Source organism: Coregonus lavaretus, assembly GCF_964263955.1.
Source record: "Coregonus lavaretus genome assembly, chromosome: 29".
Classification (NCBI taxonomy): domain Eukaryota; kingdom Metazoa; phylum Chordata; class Actinopteri; order Salmoniformes; family Salmonidae; genus Coregonus; species Coregonus lavaretus.
In genome coordinates, this window is record NC_140016.1 from 16,288,847 (window position 1) to 16,307,965 (window position 19,119).

Sequence of the window (19,119 nt, forward strand, 5' to 3'; positions counted from 1 at the left end):
GACAATACACCATGACAAATGTAGACAATCAAAATTGAAGTTGATTTAAATATAGCAATTCTAGTGAACACATGTTGAAAATACATTTAACAGCTTTTCAACCAAAAATATGTATTTTCAAACGTATATATACACACACTAAATGCCCAAAAGTATGTGGACACCTGCTCGTCAAACATCTAATTCCAAAATCATGGGCATTAATATGGAGTTGGTTCCCCCTTTGCTGCTATACCAGCCTCCACTCTTCTGGGAAGGCTTTTCACTAGATGTTGGAACATTGTTGCGGGGACTTGCTTCCATTCAGCCACGAGCATTAGTGAGGTCGGGCACTGACTCGCGTTCGGTGTTCCAATTCATCCCAAAGGTGTTCGATGGGGTTGCGGTCAGGGCTCTGTGCAGGTCAGTCAAGTTCTTCCACACCGATCTCGACAATCCATTTCTGTATTGACCTCATTTTGTGCACAGGGGCATTGTCATGCTGAAACAGGATAGGTCCTTCCCCAAACGGTTGCCACAAAGTCTAGAATGTCATTGTATGCTGTAGCGTTAAGATTTCGCTTCACTGGAAGGGGACTAGCCCGAACCATGAAAAGCAGCCCCAGACCATTATTCCTCCTCCACCAACCTTTAAAATTGGCACTTTGCATTCGGGCAGGTAGCGTTCTCCTGGCATCCGCCAAACCCAGATTCGTCCGTCGGTCTGCCAGATTGGGAATTGTGATTCATCACTCCAGAGAACTGTTCCAGAGTCCAATGGCGGTGAGATTTACACCACTCCAGCCAACGCTGGTAACCAATTTCATGAAGCTCCCTACCAACAGTTATTGTGCTGACGTTGCTTCCAGAGGCAGTTTGGAAATCAGTAGTGAGTGTTGCAACAGAGGATAGACGATTTTGTACGCGCTACACATTTCAGCACTTGGCAATCCCATTCTGTGAGCTTGTGTGGCCTACCACTTCGCGGTTGAGTCGTTGTTGCTCCTAGACATCTCCACTTCACAATAACAGCACGGGGCAGCTCTAGCAGGGCAGAAATTCGACAAACTGATTGATAGGGTGGCATCCTATGACTGTGCCACATTGAAAGTCACTGAGCTCTTCAGTAAGGCCATTCTACTGCCAATGTTTGTCTATGGAGATTGCATGGCGGTGTGCTCGATTTTATATACCTGTCAGCAACGGGTGTGGCTGAAATAGCCGAATCCACTAATTTGAAGGGCTGTCCACTTTTGGCCATATAGTGTATATTGTTTTTCATATGGATGGTCCTAGGGGCTATTGTTGTAAGTGGCTGTAGGGCAGTGGTCAGAGATGACCCGCGTGACTCACCAGGACATGAACAAGTCTGTGAGGGTCTCCACCGTCGTGAATAACGCAAACACTATCCAGTACATCATCCATTTCACCTGGACACACACACACAGGATATAGAGGGGAGAGCGCATCACATATAGACCAAAGCATAGCCTACAGTAAGCAGTGACAAGACACATGTACAGCCACGCATCTCTCTCTCTCACACACACACACACACACACACACACACACACAGACACACGCATGCATAGTCATAAACACAACATATCTAGTTAGGGCCTTCATAGACCGAATCAGTATGCATGGTTGATCACTGCCAAACATAGGACGGAGTGTGTGTCATCAATTACTGCAATATGAAGTTGAAGTCGGAAGTTTACGTACCCCTTAGCCAAATACATTTAAACTCAGTTTTTCACAATTCCTGACATTTAATCCTAGTAAAAATTCCCTGTCTTAGGTCAGTTAGGATCACCACTTTATTTTAAGAATGTGAAATGTCAGAATAATAGTAGAGAGAATCATTTATTTCAGCTTTTATTTCTTTCATCACATTCCCAGAAGTTTACATACACTCAATTAGTATTTGGTAGCATTGCCTTTAAATTGTTTAACTTGGGTCAAACGTTTTGGGTAGCCTTCCACAAGCTTCCCACAATAAGTTGGGTGAATTTTGGCCCATTCCTCCTGACAGAGCTGGTGTAACTGAGTCAGGTTTGTAGGCCTCCTTGCTTGCACACGCTTTTTCAGTTCTGGCCACAAATGTTCTATAGGGTTGAGGTCAGGGCTTTGTGATGGCCACTCCAATACCTTGACTTTGTTGTCCTTAAGCCATTTTGCCACAACTTTGGAAGTATGCTTGGGGTCATTGTCCATTTGGAAGACCCATTTGCGACCAAGCTTTAACTTCCTGACTGATGTCTTGAGATGTTGCTTCAATATATCCACATCATTTTCCTTCCTCATGCACCAGTCCCTCCTGCAGCAAAGCACCCTCACAGCATGATGCTGCCAACCCCGTGCTTCACGGTTGGAATGGGTTTCTTCGGCTTGCAAGTACCCCCACCAAACATAACGATGGTCATTATGGCCAAACAGTTCTATTTTTGTTTCATCAGACCGGAGGACATTTCTCGAAAAAGTACGATCTTTATCCCCATGTGCAGTTGCAAACCGTAGTGTGGCTTTTTTATAGCGGTTTTGGAGCAGTGGCTTCTTCCTTGCTGAGCAGCCTTTCAGCTTATGTCGATATAAGACTCGTTTTACTGTGGATATAGATACTTTTGTACCCGTTTCCTCCAGCATCTTCCCAAGGTCCTTTGCTGTTGTTCTGGAATTGATTTGCACTTTTCACACCAAAGCACATTCATCTCTAGGAGACAGAACGTGTCTCCTTCCTGAGCGGTATGACGGCTGCGTGGTCCCATGGAGTTTATACTTGCGTACTATTGTTTGAACAGATGAACGTGGTACCTTCAGGCGTTTGGAAATTGCTCCCAAGAATGACAAAAAAAAAATCTGAGGTCTTGGCTGATTTCTTTTGATTTTCCCATGATGTCAAGCAAAGAGGCATTGAGTTTGAAGGTAGGCCTTGAAATACATCTACAGGTACACCTCCAATTGACTCAAATGATGTAAATTAGCCTATCAGAAGCTTCTACAGCCATGACATCATTTTCTGGAATTTCCCAAGCTATTTAAAGGCACAGTCAACTTAGTGTATGTAAACTTCTGACCCACTGGAATTGTGATACATTGAATTATAAGTGAAATAATCTGTCTGTAAACAATTGTTGGAAAAATTACTTGTATCATGCACAAAGTAGATGTCCTAACCAACTTGCCAAAACGATAGTTTGTTAACAAGAAATTTGTGGAGTGGTTGAAAAACAAGTTTTAATGACTCCAACCTAAGTGTATGTAAACTTACGACTTCAACTGTAAATAGCGAGATGATGTGGATGAATCCTAAATGTCACACTGACAGAGTTAAAACATTTCATCTATATATATATATATATCGGCATATGAAAAATATAAAGCACTAAACCCAGCTAGGGAATGCATTGAATAGCCTGAGAGGATGAGTCATATTTTTATGTCATACAGTGCATTCGGAAAGTATTCAGACCCCTTGACTTTTTCCACATTTTGTTACGTTACAGCCTTATTCTAAAATGGATTCAATGTTTATTTTTTCTCATCAATCTACACACAATACACCATAACAACAAAGCAAAAACAGGTTTTTAGACATTTTAGCACATTCTTTACAAATACAAAACGAAAATATCACATTCACATAAGTATTCAGACCCTTTACTCAGTACTTTGTTGAAGCACCTTTGGCAACGATTACAGCCTCGAGTCTTCTTGGGTATGACGCTACAAGCTTTGCACACCTGTATTTGGGGAGTTTTTCCCATTTTTCTCTGCAGATCCTCTCAAGCTCTGTCAGGTTGGTTGGGGATCGTCGTTGCACAGCTATTTTCAGGTCGCTCCAGAGATGTTCGATCGGGTTCAAGTCCGGGCTCTGGCTGGGCCACTCAAGGATATTCAGAGACTTGTTCCGAAGCCACTCCTGCGTTGTCTTGGCTGTGTGCTTAGGGTCATTGTCCTGTTGGAAGGTGAACCTTCACCCCAGTCTGAGGTACTGAGTGCTCTGGAGTAGGTTTTCATCAAGGATCTCTCTGTACTTTGCTCCATTCATCTTTCCCTTGATCCTGACTAGTCTCCCAGTCCCTGCAGCTGAAAAACATATCCACAGCATGATGCTGCCACCACCATGCTTCACCGTAGGGATGGTATTGGCCAGGTGATGAGCAGTGCCTGGTTTCCTCCAGAAGTGACGCTTAGCATTCAGGCCAAAGAGAATCAGAGAATCTTGTTTCTCATGGTCAGAGTCCTTTAGGTGCCTTTTGGCAAACTCCCAAGTGGGCTGTCATGTGCCTTTTACTGAGGAGTAAAGGCCTGATTGGTGGAGTGTGCCTTTCCAAATCATGTCCAATCAATTTCGAGACTCATAGCAAAGGGTCTGAATACTTACGTAAATAACGTCTCTCTTTTTTATTTGCAACCATTTAAATAACTGTTTTTGCTTTGTCATTATGGGGTATTGTGTGTAGATTGATGAGGAAATGTTTTTATTAAATCAATTTTAGAATAAGGCTGTAACGTAACAAATTGTGGAAAAAGTCAAGGGGTTTGAATACTTTCCGAATGCACTGTAGGAACAAAGCACATGCCAAATGTGTGATGTTATATAATTAGTATTTCTACTGTTGAATCATTAAAGGAAAAAATTGAAAAGGATAGCGAGAGAGCAAGAAAAATAAGAGATGGGAGGGAAAACATTTATAAAAACAACAGGGCTAAAAATGTCCTCTGTATCTCTCCCTCCCTCTCTCTGTCTGCATGTGCCCCAGCTAAGATATTGAGATGGGGGGGTTTCCATAGCAACCAGAGGGAGGAGAAGGCTCCGGAGAGGAGAGAGCTTGGTGGAGCTAGGCAGAGGGCCAGAACACAGAGTTCCACCGCTCCTCCTTCTCTACCACCCCTCCTCTTCCTCCTCCTCTTTCTTATCCCTCTGCTCCCTGACAGGAATGAGGTAAGCTGGGAGGCTCCCATTTTAAACGGATACTGTTTAACTGCTCTCTCATCCTCTGAGACAATGGAAACTTGCTGCAGCGCATTGAAAAGACTGAAAGCCATTTTAAAACCATCATAACTTTGTCCATTGTATTATCTCAATATGAATATTTGAAATAACTACAAGAGACTTAAAATATTTAGCCCATCACTGAAGACATTGTAAAGACATACTAATGCACTGCAACAATAGAGGTACAGTATGTATGTACAAAACTCACATATTCCTTCACATTCTTTGTCTTGACGGCCTTGTATGAGGAGTAGGCCGGGTAGAGGGTCCCGAAGGCCAGGCTGAAGGAAGAGGAGAGTCAGAGAGGAATGGGTCAGAGGTTAGGGGTTAAGGTACAGTAAACAACATCACCCGGGCAACATGACCTCTGGGTGGCAACACTGACACTAACCAAATGTTTCCCTCTGTTTCAATATTTATCCAGTAAAATGTGGCCTAACACCTGACTCCAGTCTAAAACCCATGATCTCACAGAGTCAACATAAATAGGTTGCTTTGAGGGAAAGTAGGCCATATTCTGGGCAGCTCTCAAAATATCCCTCTAGGTTAGCCTAGTTAGGGCACCTGACTCGCTGTATTGCAATACCAGATGGTTACATTTAAACAAAGGGCAGTGGTTTGTTGGAACAAATGATCAGTTCAGGAAACAGAAGATTGGAAAAGAATGGAAAGCGTTTCTGCTACTGATAGATGGACCAAACACAGGATAACGGCAGGTCACCGTATGTGAATCTGCCTACAACACACACACACACACACACACACACACACACACACACACACATTGCACTCTGTCCTGTCAGCCCGGCCGCAGGGTGATTACTGCTGATGTGTCAGGAAACTGAATGCTGAGCGAGGGGAGAGCTGGGAGGACCACGCCTGCTACCTTACTGTGAAGGCTAAGGGCATTTCTACCACTAGGTTAAATTGTGTTAATGTATTCCACCTTTCTGTCCAAATGTTTTCATTTCTCAGGCTTAGTCTGAGGAAATATTTTCCGCTATGGGTTTCCCTTGTTCCATCTATGTGTTTTTCGTGTGCACCGAGTCTATGTGTCTGTCTGGGTCTTTGTCTGTCTGTGATTTGCCCAGTAATGCTGCCAGGGCTGCTTTGCTCTACTCTGCGCTGTAGCTGTCCAGTAAGAGGAGACGCGTGGCAGGCCAGGCAAGCAGCAAGATTCAGACTCCCACAGCAGACGCCCAATGTCTCAGAGTCCCTCTCTCTCTCCCTCCCAGACTCCTCTCTGCTCTGTCCCATATCTCCTCAATCCCATACTGCTCAATGCACCCAAGGAGACACAGAACAAATGGCTACCAAACACTGACCAGGCTCAGATTCTGTGATTAGACCTATCGACTGTAATTCTACACCCCTTTTAAGTGGAAATATATAGCCATCCTGTTGTTGGGCACTTTGGCTTGTAGTGTCCAATTGAGGTTTTACAAGCCCAACAACACAGTTTGACTGGGGATATTTCCCCAAAGCTTATGCTAACATACATACCAAGTGAGAATGAGCATGACAGTCTGACTTTCATACTAGTACACAGAGATAAAGACAGGGTTGGCTAATCCCTGGGATAAGCATCCTCTTGTTTACAGGACCATTCAATCATGACGTTTCTTTGGTCTCTAACACATGATTACCTGCCAAGCAATGAGCCTTAAACCCTCTACACTAAAGTAAAGGTTGGCTCAGATGTTATTGGTTATGTAATCCAATGCAAAATCAGCTACATCAATGACATCTATACATCTATTATTTAAAAATGAGCAGGCAGGCAAGCTCCGCTCTTTACATCTGAGATTTAGGTAACTATAAAACTATTAAAGTTGTGGCTCTCATTCCATGCCAAGATGACAATTGCTACTGATGACATGATGAAAACATAATTTGATAGGTAAACTGTCCACATAAATCCTACCACCTAAATACAACACGGACTAACAAACACAAAGAGTTGATAACAGCTAGATATATTCTGAGGATGTAGGGTGATGACAGTGTGTGTGTATGACTCAACTGTATAAACAGCTGTTGACTCCAGCCTAGCTGTCAGGGTACAGGTAGGCCTATCCTAGCTTAGCTGGCTCATTACAACATCAAATGACATCTGCCTCCCTCTTGGGTCTCAGCCCTTATCAAACAGTACCACTGTCACGTAGACAGCTCGACCCGTTTCATAAATGACATCATGAGAATCAGGTAAAATCTTGACTGTCTCGATTGAGGTGACAGTGGGAATGGAAGAGCATCAATGATTTCTCTGGATGTCAGTGTCATGCTAGCAGTGCCGTTCCTGACACATGTTTTGATCATCATCACGCAAACCTTACTAAAATGCACTATTCACTATTATGCGTGATTAGCAATAATCAAGACTAGAGCATTTTGTTTTACTGACTTAGAATAACAACCCCTATATGAATTCACAAATTAGCTTCAGTGGATGGCATAAGCAAGCTTGTTAGCTAGCTAATCCATTCCACCTTCACTTGGCTAGCAGCGTTATCATTTGAGCTAATGTTAGCTAGCTAGCTAACTACCTGTTAGTTTTGCTCTCTGCCTACCAAACTGTCTTTATGAAACACCAGTGGTCAACATGCCCATTTCAGCACCATGGGCTATACATCAACGACAATTTAATTGCTAGCAAATTAGCTCGTTCGCTGTCATTCTGGCTATCAAGAGAACTGGCCGTGCGCGATTTGGGCACAAGCCATGGCAGCAGTAGTTAGTGTATGCAGCTGTAGAAAGCGATGTGGTATGGCAAGAGCCGATACAACAACAAACTGAGTCCATACTCACACTACCATCCTGGAGATAATCCACGACACCATCTTGATTGATTGTAGTGAGCTTTTCCTTATTCTCGGAAATCTAGCTAACTAGCTAGCTAGCTACCCCCCATTCCTCTGTCCACCACCGTGTTGCTGTGATGCGAGTGCGGTGCCTGCTGCTGTTCTGAAGTGCTCTATTTTACTGACAGGTAGCTAGGCTACTCCGTGGTGATGTGCAGCTCGCGAACGATTCGTGCTTTTTGAACGACTCTTTTTACTGACTGGAGTCATAATTCGATTTTCTGAGTGACTCGTTAATTTTAGTCGTTCGTTCGTTTAATACGCGCAACTCCGGTGGCGAGCTCCGACCAACTGTCTATCATGCTGCAGACAGCATAGCAAATAAAAATACATGTTTAGAACTGATAATTGATCGCATGGTGCAAGAATGAATACAATTAATTTATTATTGAACGTTATGATGGACACAACGTTGTAGAACCAAAACATACACAGCCTCTGCTCAACAAACTCCAATTTGAGAACGAATCGTTTGGGGTGCTGCAGTCAAGCAATGCATTCCGCCAAGAATCGTCCGGATGCGGCCACAACTAAACCTCGTTTCAAATGTACCAATAAATAATCTTATTTGTATGCCTAGCAATCAACAAATGTACATTGTTTAAAGAACGCTTTTACAAGTCTCAGTCACATGACAGCTCCAATAAGCCCCTTATGTGAAACGAGAGGCTTGTAGAATCATGATTATTTCGAGTTTTTAGTTCATTGTTCGCCGGTAGGGGGTACTGCGTGCTCTGGGCATTACTGACTCAAATGAACGAAATGAGTCTAAAGATTCGTTCTTTTGACTGAATTAATCGAAAAGATCAGAGTTATTAAAAAGAGCCGAACTTCCCATTACTACTATTGTGTATTCGGAATCTGTTGCATTGAAATCACTGAAATTCCTATTTCTCTTAAAGGGGCACGCCCACACTGTTTTGTCTAGCCCACAGAGAAGGCAACTGGTTACTGCCACAATTAAATTGGTCGTATGTATAGGAGCTGAATTAATTAGTGTAGCTATGCAGACACGACCAAAAGGCCCTGTACAGTGAAATGTCAGATGCACTGATGTCCCAGACCCAGACATTGCTTGATACTGTGTGTAGCTCAGTTGGTAGAGCATGGTGCTTGCAACGCCAGGGTCGTGGGTTCAATTCCCACAGGGGACCAGAATGAAAAGAATGTATGCACTCACTAACTGTAAGTCGCTCTGGATAAATGTAATGAGTATATAAACCCTGGATTGCTGATGCTTTGTATTGGCCATTGACAGGCTTTGAAGCCATCGGTCGGCCATTTTGGCACTCCCCAGTAGGAGAAGTCCTCCATAGAGCCCCACAGTGGCGGTGTCATAAAACCTAGCGGTCAAACAGGGAAATGGCTCCAATTGTTTTTCCACCATTCATTTTTCCGATAGGGGATTTTAGAGACACTTAAAATAAGGGCTGTGTAGGGGCTCCTGAGTGGTGCAGCGGTCTAAGGCACTGCAGCGCTTGAGGCATCACTACAGATCCGGGTTCGATCCCGGGCTGTGTTGCAGCCGGCTGCAACCAGGAGACCCATGAGGTGACGCACAATTGTCCGGGGATGTCCTTGTCCCATCGCGCTCTAGCGCTCCTGTGGTGGGCCGGGCGCCAGTTGTATGGTGTTTCTTCCCACACATTGGTGTGGCTGGCTTCCAGGTTAAGCAAGCAGTGTGGCTTGGCAGGGTCGTGTTTCGGAGGACGCATGGCTCTCGACTTTCGTCTCTCCCAAGTCAGTACAGGTGTTGCAGCGATGGGACAAGACTGTAACTACCAACTGGGAAGAAAAATGTGTAATAAAAATTAGGTCTGTGTAGGCGTGATGTTTTGATAACCATGTAAATCTCTCTCGGACAAGGTGACTGTTATCAATATTCGGATCCATTTACTCTCAGATTTTAAAATGCTAATTAGCATCAAAGTAGACATCATGCAAAACTACAAACCCCTGCAAGCTCCTGCACGTCATCTCTAGCTGACACCTTTGCTAACAGGTATTGTGTCAATTTAAAACTTGCACAAGACAGTTCACAGAATTGTCCATTTAAATAAATGTAGCCAATTTATTAATTACTACATTTAGCTAACATTAGACAGTTAATCTAGAGCACAGGCGGCTGGTGGCACCTTAATTGGGGAGGAGGGATCACAGTAATGGCTGGAATGGAATAAATGGAATGGTTTCCATGTGTTTGATGCCATTCCATTCACTCCATTCCAGCCATTATTATGAGCCGCCCTCCCCTCAGCAGCCTCCTGTGATCCAGAGATTCTTACATTTGCCTTGATTCAGCAGTCTCGTCCAGATCATCATGGCATTTCTAGCTCTTTCTTACAGCCACATTACAATTTCATTTTTGGGGGTTAAATACAGGCAAATATATTGATGAAAGTCACCTTGTCCTAGAGAGATTTACACAGTTATCAAAACGTCACGCCAGGGTAAGTCTACACAAAACACAGCCGTTATTTTATGTGTTTCTAAAATCCCCTATGGGAAAAAGGTATAGTGGGAAAATGATTGGAACCATTTCGCTGTTTGACTGCTAGGACAAAATTACATGTATTTAAGTATTTTTTTGCTGTGGTGGGGATAGTAACATTAGGAATCGCAAAAAATTATACTTTAAGGTATATGTTATATTTTAATTTTAAATGTTTATGTTTAGCTCACATAATATAATTTAAAAGTATGCATTAAAGAGTAAGTAATATACACTGAACAAAAATATAAACGCAAAATGTAAAGTGTTGGTCCCATGTTTCGGGGGCTTAAAGAAAAAATCCCAGAAATGTTCCATATACACAAAAAGCTTATTTCTCTCAAATGTTGTGCACAAATCTGTTTACATCCCTGTTAGTGAGCATTTCTCCTTTGCCAAGGTAATCCATCCACCTGACAGGTGTGTCATATTAAGAAGCTGATTAAACAGCATGCTCATTATACAGGTGCACCTTGTGCTGGGGACAATAAAAGGCCATTCTAAAATGTGCAATTTTGTCACACAACACAATGCCACAGATGTCTCAAGTTTTGAGGGAGCGTGCAATTGGCACGCTGACAGCAGGAATGTCCACCAGAGCTGTTTCCAGATAATTTTATGTTAATTTCTCTACCATAAGCTGCCTCCAAAGTCGTTTTAGAGAATTTGGCAGTACATCCAACCGGCCTCACAACTGCAGACCACATGTAACCATGCCAGCCCAGGACCTCCACATCCAGCTTCTTCACCTGCGGGATCGTTTGAGGGGGGGTTGGGCGGTGCTGAGGAGTATTTCAGTCTGTAATAAAGCCATTTTGTGGGGAAAAACTAATTGATTGGCTGAGCCTGGCTCCCAGGTGGGTGGGCCTATGCTCTCCAAGGCCCACCCATGGCTGCACCCCTGCCCAGTCATGTGAAATCCATAGATTAGGGTCTAATTTATTTATTTCAATTGACTAATTTCCTTATATGAACTGTTACTCAGTAAAATCTTTGAAATTGTTACATGTTGCATTTATATTTTTGTTCAGTAGAATAAATGTGGCAAAAACGAATGTAGACGTTAATGCATTTCTATAGCTTCCAAAAACATTTTTACAACGGCGGGGGAGTGCCAGGTTGGAGGCACGCTGACTTCAACACAGCACCCAGTATTAGTCATCTAGTGTATATACAAATAATTGGCAGGCACTAGGCAGCAGCCACAGCTTCAGTCTGTCTTCATTCATTCACTCCTAATAATATGGCAGGGTAATATGTATTTTGTTCTTTAAGGGATTGTGTTTAACATTTAATAATAATCTCTGTACAAGATAGCTCTGTCATTGTGTAACTGATTATCTGTTAAATCATATTCTATGTGATACAAAACAGCTGTTCAGGGTTTGTTAAATGAATTAGGTCCACATCGACCAATTATTTGCATGTGAATATACTAGATGTTCCATTATGCAGTGTCTTGTTCTCTGGGAATAGAGACTTCAGAGGGAGGGTATTATAAGAGTCTCTGCCTGCCCTGTTTCTGTCATCCATTTCCTAAAAGCCAATTTATGCTTGATCCAAAATGTGGTCGGAGGCTCCGTATGGAGGTTGTGACGCAATCGCAGAGCCTCCGGATTCCAAATTGAGCTCCATACCACATCGCTGTGCGCCTCCCAAATTTTCGAACAATGCGGGGGGCTCCGTATAGCTCCGCATTGACATGATTGGTTGACAGTAGGTTGGGGCGGGAGGACCTGTATAAACACAAACTCACTTTCTTGACAACAGCTCTACGCTGCTCCGCAAAGCGCAAGAAGTACGAATGCCCTGACTTCTGCAGAGGCTGTATCACCGTAAATGCTGCACAGCCAATGCAGACAATCGGATTGACCATGCAACGCCTTTAATTCAGAATCAGGCAGGTGATAGTCAGGAGGCATAAGAACATGGCCTATGAGCAAAATACTGTCTTTTTGGTTGAAAACGTTTTTTAAACAGTCTTGTGCTCACTAGGTGGGGTAAATCATGTTGAGTTATATGGATGTATTGTTTACAAATTGCTATTATTGACATGTTTGATTGACATGGCGAATCGCATCTCTGCATGTCTGGCAGACATATCAGTATGGATGACGGATCACCACCTCAAGCTGAACCCTGGCAAGACGGAGCTGCTCTTCCTCCCGGGGAAGGACTGCCCGTTCCATGATCTCGCCATCACGGTTGACAACTCCGTTGTGTCCTCCTCCCAGAGTGCGAAGAGCCTTGGCGTGACCCTGGACAACACCCTGTCGTTCTCCGCTAACATCAAGGCGGTGACCCGATCCTGTAGGTTCATGCTCTACAACATTCGGAGAGTACGACCCTGCCTTACACAGGAAGCGGCACAGGTCCTAATCCAGGCACTTGTCATCTCCCGTCTGGATTACTGCAACTCGCTGTTGGCTGGGCTCCCTGCCTGTGCCATTAAACCCCTACAACTCATCCAGAATGCCGCAGCCCGTCTGGTGTTCAACCTTCCCAAGTTCTCTCACGTCACCCCGCTCCTCCGCACACTCCACTGGCTTCCAGTTGAAGCTCGCATCTGTTACAAGACCATGGTGCTTGCCTATGGAGCTGTGAGGGGAATGGCACCTCCGTACCTTCAGGCTCTGATCAGTCCCTACACCCAAACGAGGGCATTGCGTTCATCCACCTCTGGCCTGCTGGCTCCCCTTCCTCTGCGGAAGCATAGTTCCCGCTCAGCCCAGTCAAAACTGTTCGCTGCTCTGGCACCCCAATGGTGGAACAAGCTCCCTCACGACGCCAGGACAGCGGAGTCACTCACCACCTTCCGGAGACATTTGAAACCCCACCTCTTTAAGGAATACCTGGGATAGGATAAAGTAATCCCTCTACCCCCCCGCCCCCCCCAAAAAAAAGAAGAAAAAAGAAAAGAATTTTTTATTTAAAAAATATAAATATAAAAATAAATCAATTAAATATATATAAAAGATAAAGAAAATATATTTTAAAAAACACATTGTTAAGTGGTTATCCCACTGGCTATAGGGTGAATGCACCAATTTGTAAGTCGCTCTGGATAAGAGCGTCTGCTAAATGACGTAAATGTAAAATGTAAATGTAATGGCGAGTGGGACATTCCCTTGAGGCTTATAGATGCCTCCCACCCTTTTCTATTGAAGGCTCTGATGAAGGCGATTACGCCGAAACATAAGCCTGTTTGTATGTCCCAATAATAAACGTATCAGATCAATGCAGAAACAGACATTTTTCTTTATATTCCTGGATAGTCATCTGTTGAAGTGACCGGAAGTAAGGAATATTTTTGTGAGTCCAGCACCTGATTCCCTTTTTGTTTAAGCTGGGGCTGAAGCGCATTTGTACACTTTTTTCCCCCCTATTGATCCATAAACATTACGATGTGAAGACATGTAACATTAGTTGGTGTTCATCATTAAATGACAACAATAAAACAGTTGTATGAATCACCTGAAATTAGGAGCACACAACAATAAATTGTATTTTTTGTAAACTTTATTTTGAAAAATCAAAACAGACTGCTAATATCATTAATATATATATTGATACACTGTTAACGGCCAGTCGTTTCTGTTCGGTTGGAATTGTGATCCTTGTACAATGTTTTGAAGTCTGCAGTTAATCTATTCAAACCTTGGGACAACAAAAGTGACCAAACCAATGGAGACATTTCTCTCCAAGCCACGCTCTGTCAAGCATTCAAAGACAATCTGAATTACCCCCCCCCCCCACAAAAAAGAACACGTAAGTCCTTGCTTTTAATTGAAAATAAGACAACAAAAAATACAACCCTTTGGTCTAGTTCCCTTCAATGCTTGTTTCTTTCAAAAGTCCCAATTCCACCACTGAAGGTGGAAGGAAAAGTTTTTTTTTTTAATCTACAAAAACAGGTGAACGGTTATCGCAAAACATTTAGTCAGACACTACAGAGAAGCTGAACCCCCTCACTCCAAAGGCACGTCAGCTCACATCACAGGCTCCCCTTCTCTTCCACACACAAACAGGACACGCTCTGATCTTAAATACTACGTTGATCAGAAGTAAATTGGAAAACAACTAAGACGTGTAGAGAGTGTTGTAACAGCGATGACTATAGACCCCCCCCCCCCCCCCCAACAAAAATAACAGTTGTGTGAGCACATCACAGCCCCTCTCTTTCTGCACACTGACACCTCTACTCTATCACTGCAGATAGTGTGTGTGTGTGTGTGTGTGTGTGTGTGTAGCGGGCACTAAGAGCGTGCTAGCTTGGGTTCGTGGGCCCTCAGTGTCCCCACAGCGTCCTTTACAGCATGGTAGATGATGTTCTTCACCTAGAGAACAGAGATCCCATAAAAATTACAATTCATTACAACAATACTGATTGTTTAGCTGATTGATAATAAATTCAAACCTTTATTCCTTCTCACAACATTGACCTACAGTGAATTCGGAAAGTATTCAGACCCCTTGACTTTTTCCACATTTATTTTTGTATTAATCTACACAATACCCCATAATGACAAAGCAAAAACTGGATTTTACATTTTTGCTAATTTATATATATTTTTAAAAGATATCACATTTACATAAGTATTCAGACCCTTTACTCAGTACTTTGTTGAAGCACCGTCGGCAGCGATTACAGCATCAAGTCTTTTTGGGTATGACGCTACAAGCTTGGCACACCTGTTTTTGGATAGTTTCTCCCATTCTTCTCTACAGATCCTCTCAAGCTCTGTCAGGTTGGATGGGGAGCGTTGCTGCACAGCTATTTTCAGGTCTCTCCAGAGATGTTTGATCGGGTTGAAGTCCGGGCTCTGGCTGGGACACTCAAGGACATTCAGAGACTTGTCCCGAAGCCACTCCTGCGTTGTCTTGACCGTGTGCTTAGGGTCGTTGTCCTGTTGGAAGGTGAACCTTCGCCCCATTCTGAGATCCTGAGCGCTCTAGAGCAGGTTTTCATCAAGGATCTCTCTCTGTACTTTGCTCCGTTCATCTTTGCCTCGATCCTACTAGTTTCCCAGTCCCTGCCACTGAAGAACATCCCCACAGCATGATGCTGCCACCACCATGCTTCACCGTAGGGATGGTGCCAGGTCTCCTCCAGACGTGACGCTTGACATTCAGGCCAAAGAATTCCATCTTGGTTTCATCAGACCAGAGAATCTGTTTCTCATGGTCTGAGAGTCTTTAGGTGCCTTTTGGCAAACTTCAAGCGGGCTGTCATGTGCCTTTTACTGAGGAGTGGCATCCGTATGGTCACTCTACCATAAAGGCCTGATTGGTGGAGTGCTGCAGAGATGGTTGTCCTTCTACAGATGAACTCTAGAGCTCTGTCAGAGTAACCATCGGGTTCTTGGTCTTCATGGCTTGGTTTTTGCTCTGACATGCAGTGTCAACTGTGGGACGTTATATAGACAGGTGTGTGCCTTTCCAAATCATGTCCAGTCAATTTAATTTACCACAGGTGGACTCCAATGAAGTTGTAGAAACAACTCAAGGATGATCTTAGGAAACAGGATGCACCTGAGCTCAATTTCAAGTCTGAATACTTATGTAAATAAGGTATTCCTGTTTTCGCTGTGTCATTATGTGGTATTGTGTGTAATTTGCTGAAGATTTTTATTTATTTAATCCATTTTAGAATAAGGCTGTAACGTAACAAAATGTGGAAAAAGTCAAGGGGTCTGAATACTTTCCGAAGGCACTGTATATTTAGTGGAGGCGTAGTTATAGTGCATTACTTTTGACCAGAACCCTGCTCAAAAGTAGTGCAATACATAGGGTGTCATTCAGGAGGCAGTCGAAGTGTACCTGCAGCTTGTCCTCATGGTTGGAGTGTGTGGTGGACAGGTGTCTGAACTCCTGGGTCAGTCTGAAACAGTGCCTCACGTGTTCAGGAGACACAAAGTCCTCCGCCACCTTGATACAGCTGTACAGGTTATGGACCTGGGGGGACAGCCAGGAGAGATGAGAAAGACAGAGGGAAGTGTGTGAAAGATTCGTTTTTGAAAGAGTGTGAGAGGTGGCAAGACAGAGAGAACGAGTGAATGTGTGTGTGAGAGAAGCAAGAGTATAAATATTATACAGCCAAAGGAACACCCCACGTGTACCCTCTGGCCCTATGTAACCATTAAACACCCCACGTGTACCCTCTGGCCCTATGTAACCATTAAATACCCCACGTGTACCCTCTGGCCCTATGTAACCATTAAACACCCCACGTGTACCCTCTGGCCCTATGTAACCATTAAACACCCCACGTGTACCCTCTGGCCCTATGTAACCATTAAACACCCCACGTGTACCCTCTGGCCCTATGTAACCATTAAACACCCCACGTGTACCCTCTGGCCCTATGTAACCATTAAACACCCCACGTGTACCCTCTGGCCCTATGTAACCATTAAACACCCCACGTGTACCCTCTGGCCCTATGTAACCATTAAACACCCCACGTGTACCCTCTGGCCCTATGTAACCATTAAACACCCCACGTGTACCCTCTGGCCCTATGTAACCATTAAACACCCCACGTGTACCCTCTGCCCCTATGTAACCATTAAACACCCCACGTGTACCCTCTGGCCCTATGTAACCATTAAACAACCCAAAACGTCTCAATCTAAACCTCCACTGTTACATCCAGTGTTTCCCCTAGTACCCACCTGGTGGGGAGCCCCGGCGGGGATGAAGACGGCGTCTCCCAGGAACTGTACGATGGCCCAGCCCTGCACACCATACTCCTCATACAGTCTCCTGCGCAGCACCCCGTCCAGGTACCAGCTCTGGTCGTGGATAGGGTCATGGTCCGGCGGGTTCTCCTGGCCCTGCTCCTCGCCCACCTGACACAGTCAGAGGGGAAAGACATGCTGATGGTAAAGCACCGTGACGAGCTAATGGTAAAGCACCGTGACGCGCTAATGGTAAAGCACCATGACGCGCTAATGGTAAAGCACCGTGACGCGCTAATGGTAAAGCACCGTGACGCGCTAATGGTAAAGCACTGTGACGCGCTAATGGTAAAGCACTGTGACGCGCTAATGGTAAAGCACCGTGACGCGCTAATGGTAAAGCACCGTGACGCGCTAATGGTAAAGCACTGTGACGTGCTAATGGTAAAGCATAATGACACGCTAATGGTAAAGCACCGTGACGCGCTAATGGTAAAGCATAATGACACGCTAATGGTAAAGCATAGTAACATGCTAATGGTATATCAGAGAGACAATGTCTATGTCCTAAATGGCACCCTATTCCCTATATCAGGGCTCTCCAACCCTCCTGTAGGTTTATACTCCAGCCCTGTTCCTGGAGAGCTACCCTCCTGTAGGTGTATACTCCACCCCTGTTCCTGGAGAGCTACCCTCCTGTAGGTGTATACTCCAACCCTGTTCCTGGAGAGCTACCCTCCTGTAGGTTTTCACTCCAACCCTGTTCATGGAAAGCTACCCTCCTGTAGATTTTCACTCCAACCCCAGTTGGAGCAAAAACTTACAGAAGGGTAGCTCTCCAGGAACAGGGTTGGAGTGAAAACTACAGAAGGGTAGCTCTCCATGAACAAGGTTGGAGAGCCCTGCCCTATATAGTGCACTACATTTGACCAGTCCTATGGGAATAGGGGCCCAAAAGTAGCGCACTATAGGGAATAGGGGTCAATTTGGGACTTCTCATGGGAACAGTAGAACTACAATAAAAAGCCAAGCAACCATTTTAGTTTCTTCCCTGACCATTTCCCAGAGATAATGCATAGACCAAAAATGAATGTCCAGATATGCATTACAATGAATGTGGTGACGGTGATCCCTGACCTTGCGGAGCAGCTCGCGGATCTTCTCGGCGTCCTTGGCAGAGTAGATGTGCCAGAGCGCCCCGGGTTTCTCCTTGGCCTCATACACCCTCCTCTTGGTAATCTCATCCACGTCACCCTCCTCGATGGTGGTCATCACCTCTGCAGGACCAAACAGACAGGGATGAGCAAACACCAGCCAGTCACTGATTGAACATTATCTCTAAGGGAACTACTAGTGTGTGTGTGTGGGCGAGAGAGAGACTAGATGTGTGGGCGAGGGAGAGACTAGATGTGTGGGCGAGGGAGAGACTAGATGTGTGGGCGAGGGAGAGACTAGATGTGTGGGCGAGGGAGAGACTAGATGTGTGTGTGTGGGCGAGGGAGAGACTAGATGTGTGTGTGTGGGCGAGGGAGAGACTAGATGTGCGTGTGGGCGAGGGAGAGATGTGCGTGTGGGCGAGCGAGAGATGTGCGTGTGGGCGAGCGAGAGAGGTGCGTGTGGGCGAGAGAGAGAGGTGCGTGTGGGCGAGAGAGAGAGGTGCGTGTGGGCGAGAGAGAGAGGTGCGTGTGGGCGAGAGAGAGATGTGCGTGTGGGCGAGGGAGAGATGTGCGTGTGGGCGAGGGAGAGACTAGATGTGCGTGTGGGCGAGGGAGAGACTAGATGTGCGTGTGGGCGAGGGAGAGATGTGCGTGTGGGTGAGCGAGAGATGTGCGTGTGGGCGAGCGAGAGATGTGCGTGTGGGCGAGCGAGAGATGTGCGTGTGGGCGAGATGTGCGTGTGGGCGAGATGTGCGTGTGGGCGAGCGCGAGATGTGCGTGTGGGCGAGCGAGAGATGTGCGTGTGGGCGAGCGAGAGATGTGCGTGTGGGCGAGCGAGAGATGTGCGTGTGGGCGAGGTGCGTGTGGGCGAGGGAGAGATGTGTGTGTGGGCGAGGGAGAGAGGTGCGTGTGGGCGAGGGAGAGATGCGTGTGTGGGCGAGGGAGAGAG

The 19,119-nt window shown here is 45.0% G+C and overlaps 2 protein-coding genes across 6 annotated transcripts in view; both read right to left on the bottom strand.

Annotated features, from left to right (window-relative positions):
* LOC311105343 (receptor expression-enhancing protein 2-like) overlaps positions 1 to 8,141 on the bottom strand; it is a 37,064-nt gene extending 28,923 nt beyond the window's left edge. Inside the window, exons 1-3 of the mRNA XM_084147467.1 lie at positions 7,790 to 8,141; positions 5,190 to 5,262; positions 1,333 to 1,409 (exon numbers count right to left, since the gene is read on the bottom strand). Coding sequence (XP_084003593.1) covers positions 1,333 to 1,409; positions 5,190 to 5,262; positions 7,790 to 7,821 — 182 coding nt within the window. The 5' untranslated portion in view covers positions 7,822 to 8,141. The remainder of the gene's footprint in view (positions 1 to 1,332; positions 1,410 to 5,189; positions 5,263 to 7,789) is intronic.
* Positions 8,142 to 13,834: 5,693 nt separating this feature from the next.
* LOC311105215 (lysine-specific demethylase 3B-like) overlaps positions 13,835 to 19,119 on the bottom strand; it is a 29,320-nt gene continuing 24,035 nt past the window's right edge. For all 5 annotated transcript variants that reach the window (XM_084147282.1, XM_084147281.1, XM_084147279.1 and 2 more), the window contains 4 exons: positions 18,151 to 18,290; positions 17,008 to 17,184; positions 16,154 to 16,288; positions 13,835 to 14,670 (listed from right to left, as the gene is read on the bottom strand). In XM_084147282.1, the coding sequence (XP_084003408.1) occupies positions 14,590 to 14,670; positions 16,154 to 16,288; positions 17,008 to 17,184; positions 18,151 to 18,290 (533 nt within the window). In that variant the 3' untranslated portion in view covers positions 13,835 to 14,589. The remainder of the gene's footprint in view (positions 14,671 to 16,153; positions 16,289 to 17,007; positions 17,185 to 18,150; positions 18,291 to 19,119) is intronic.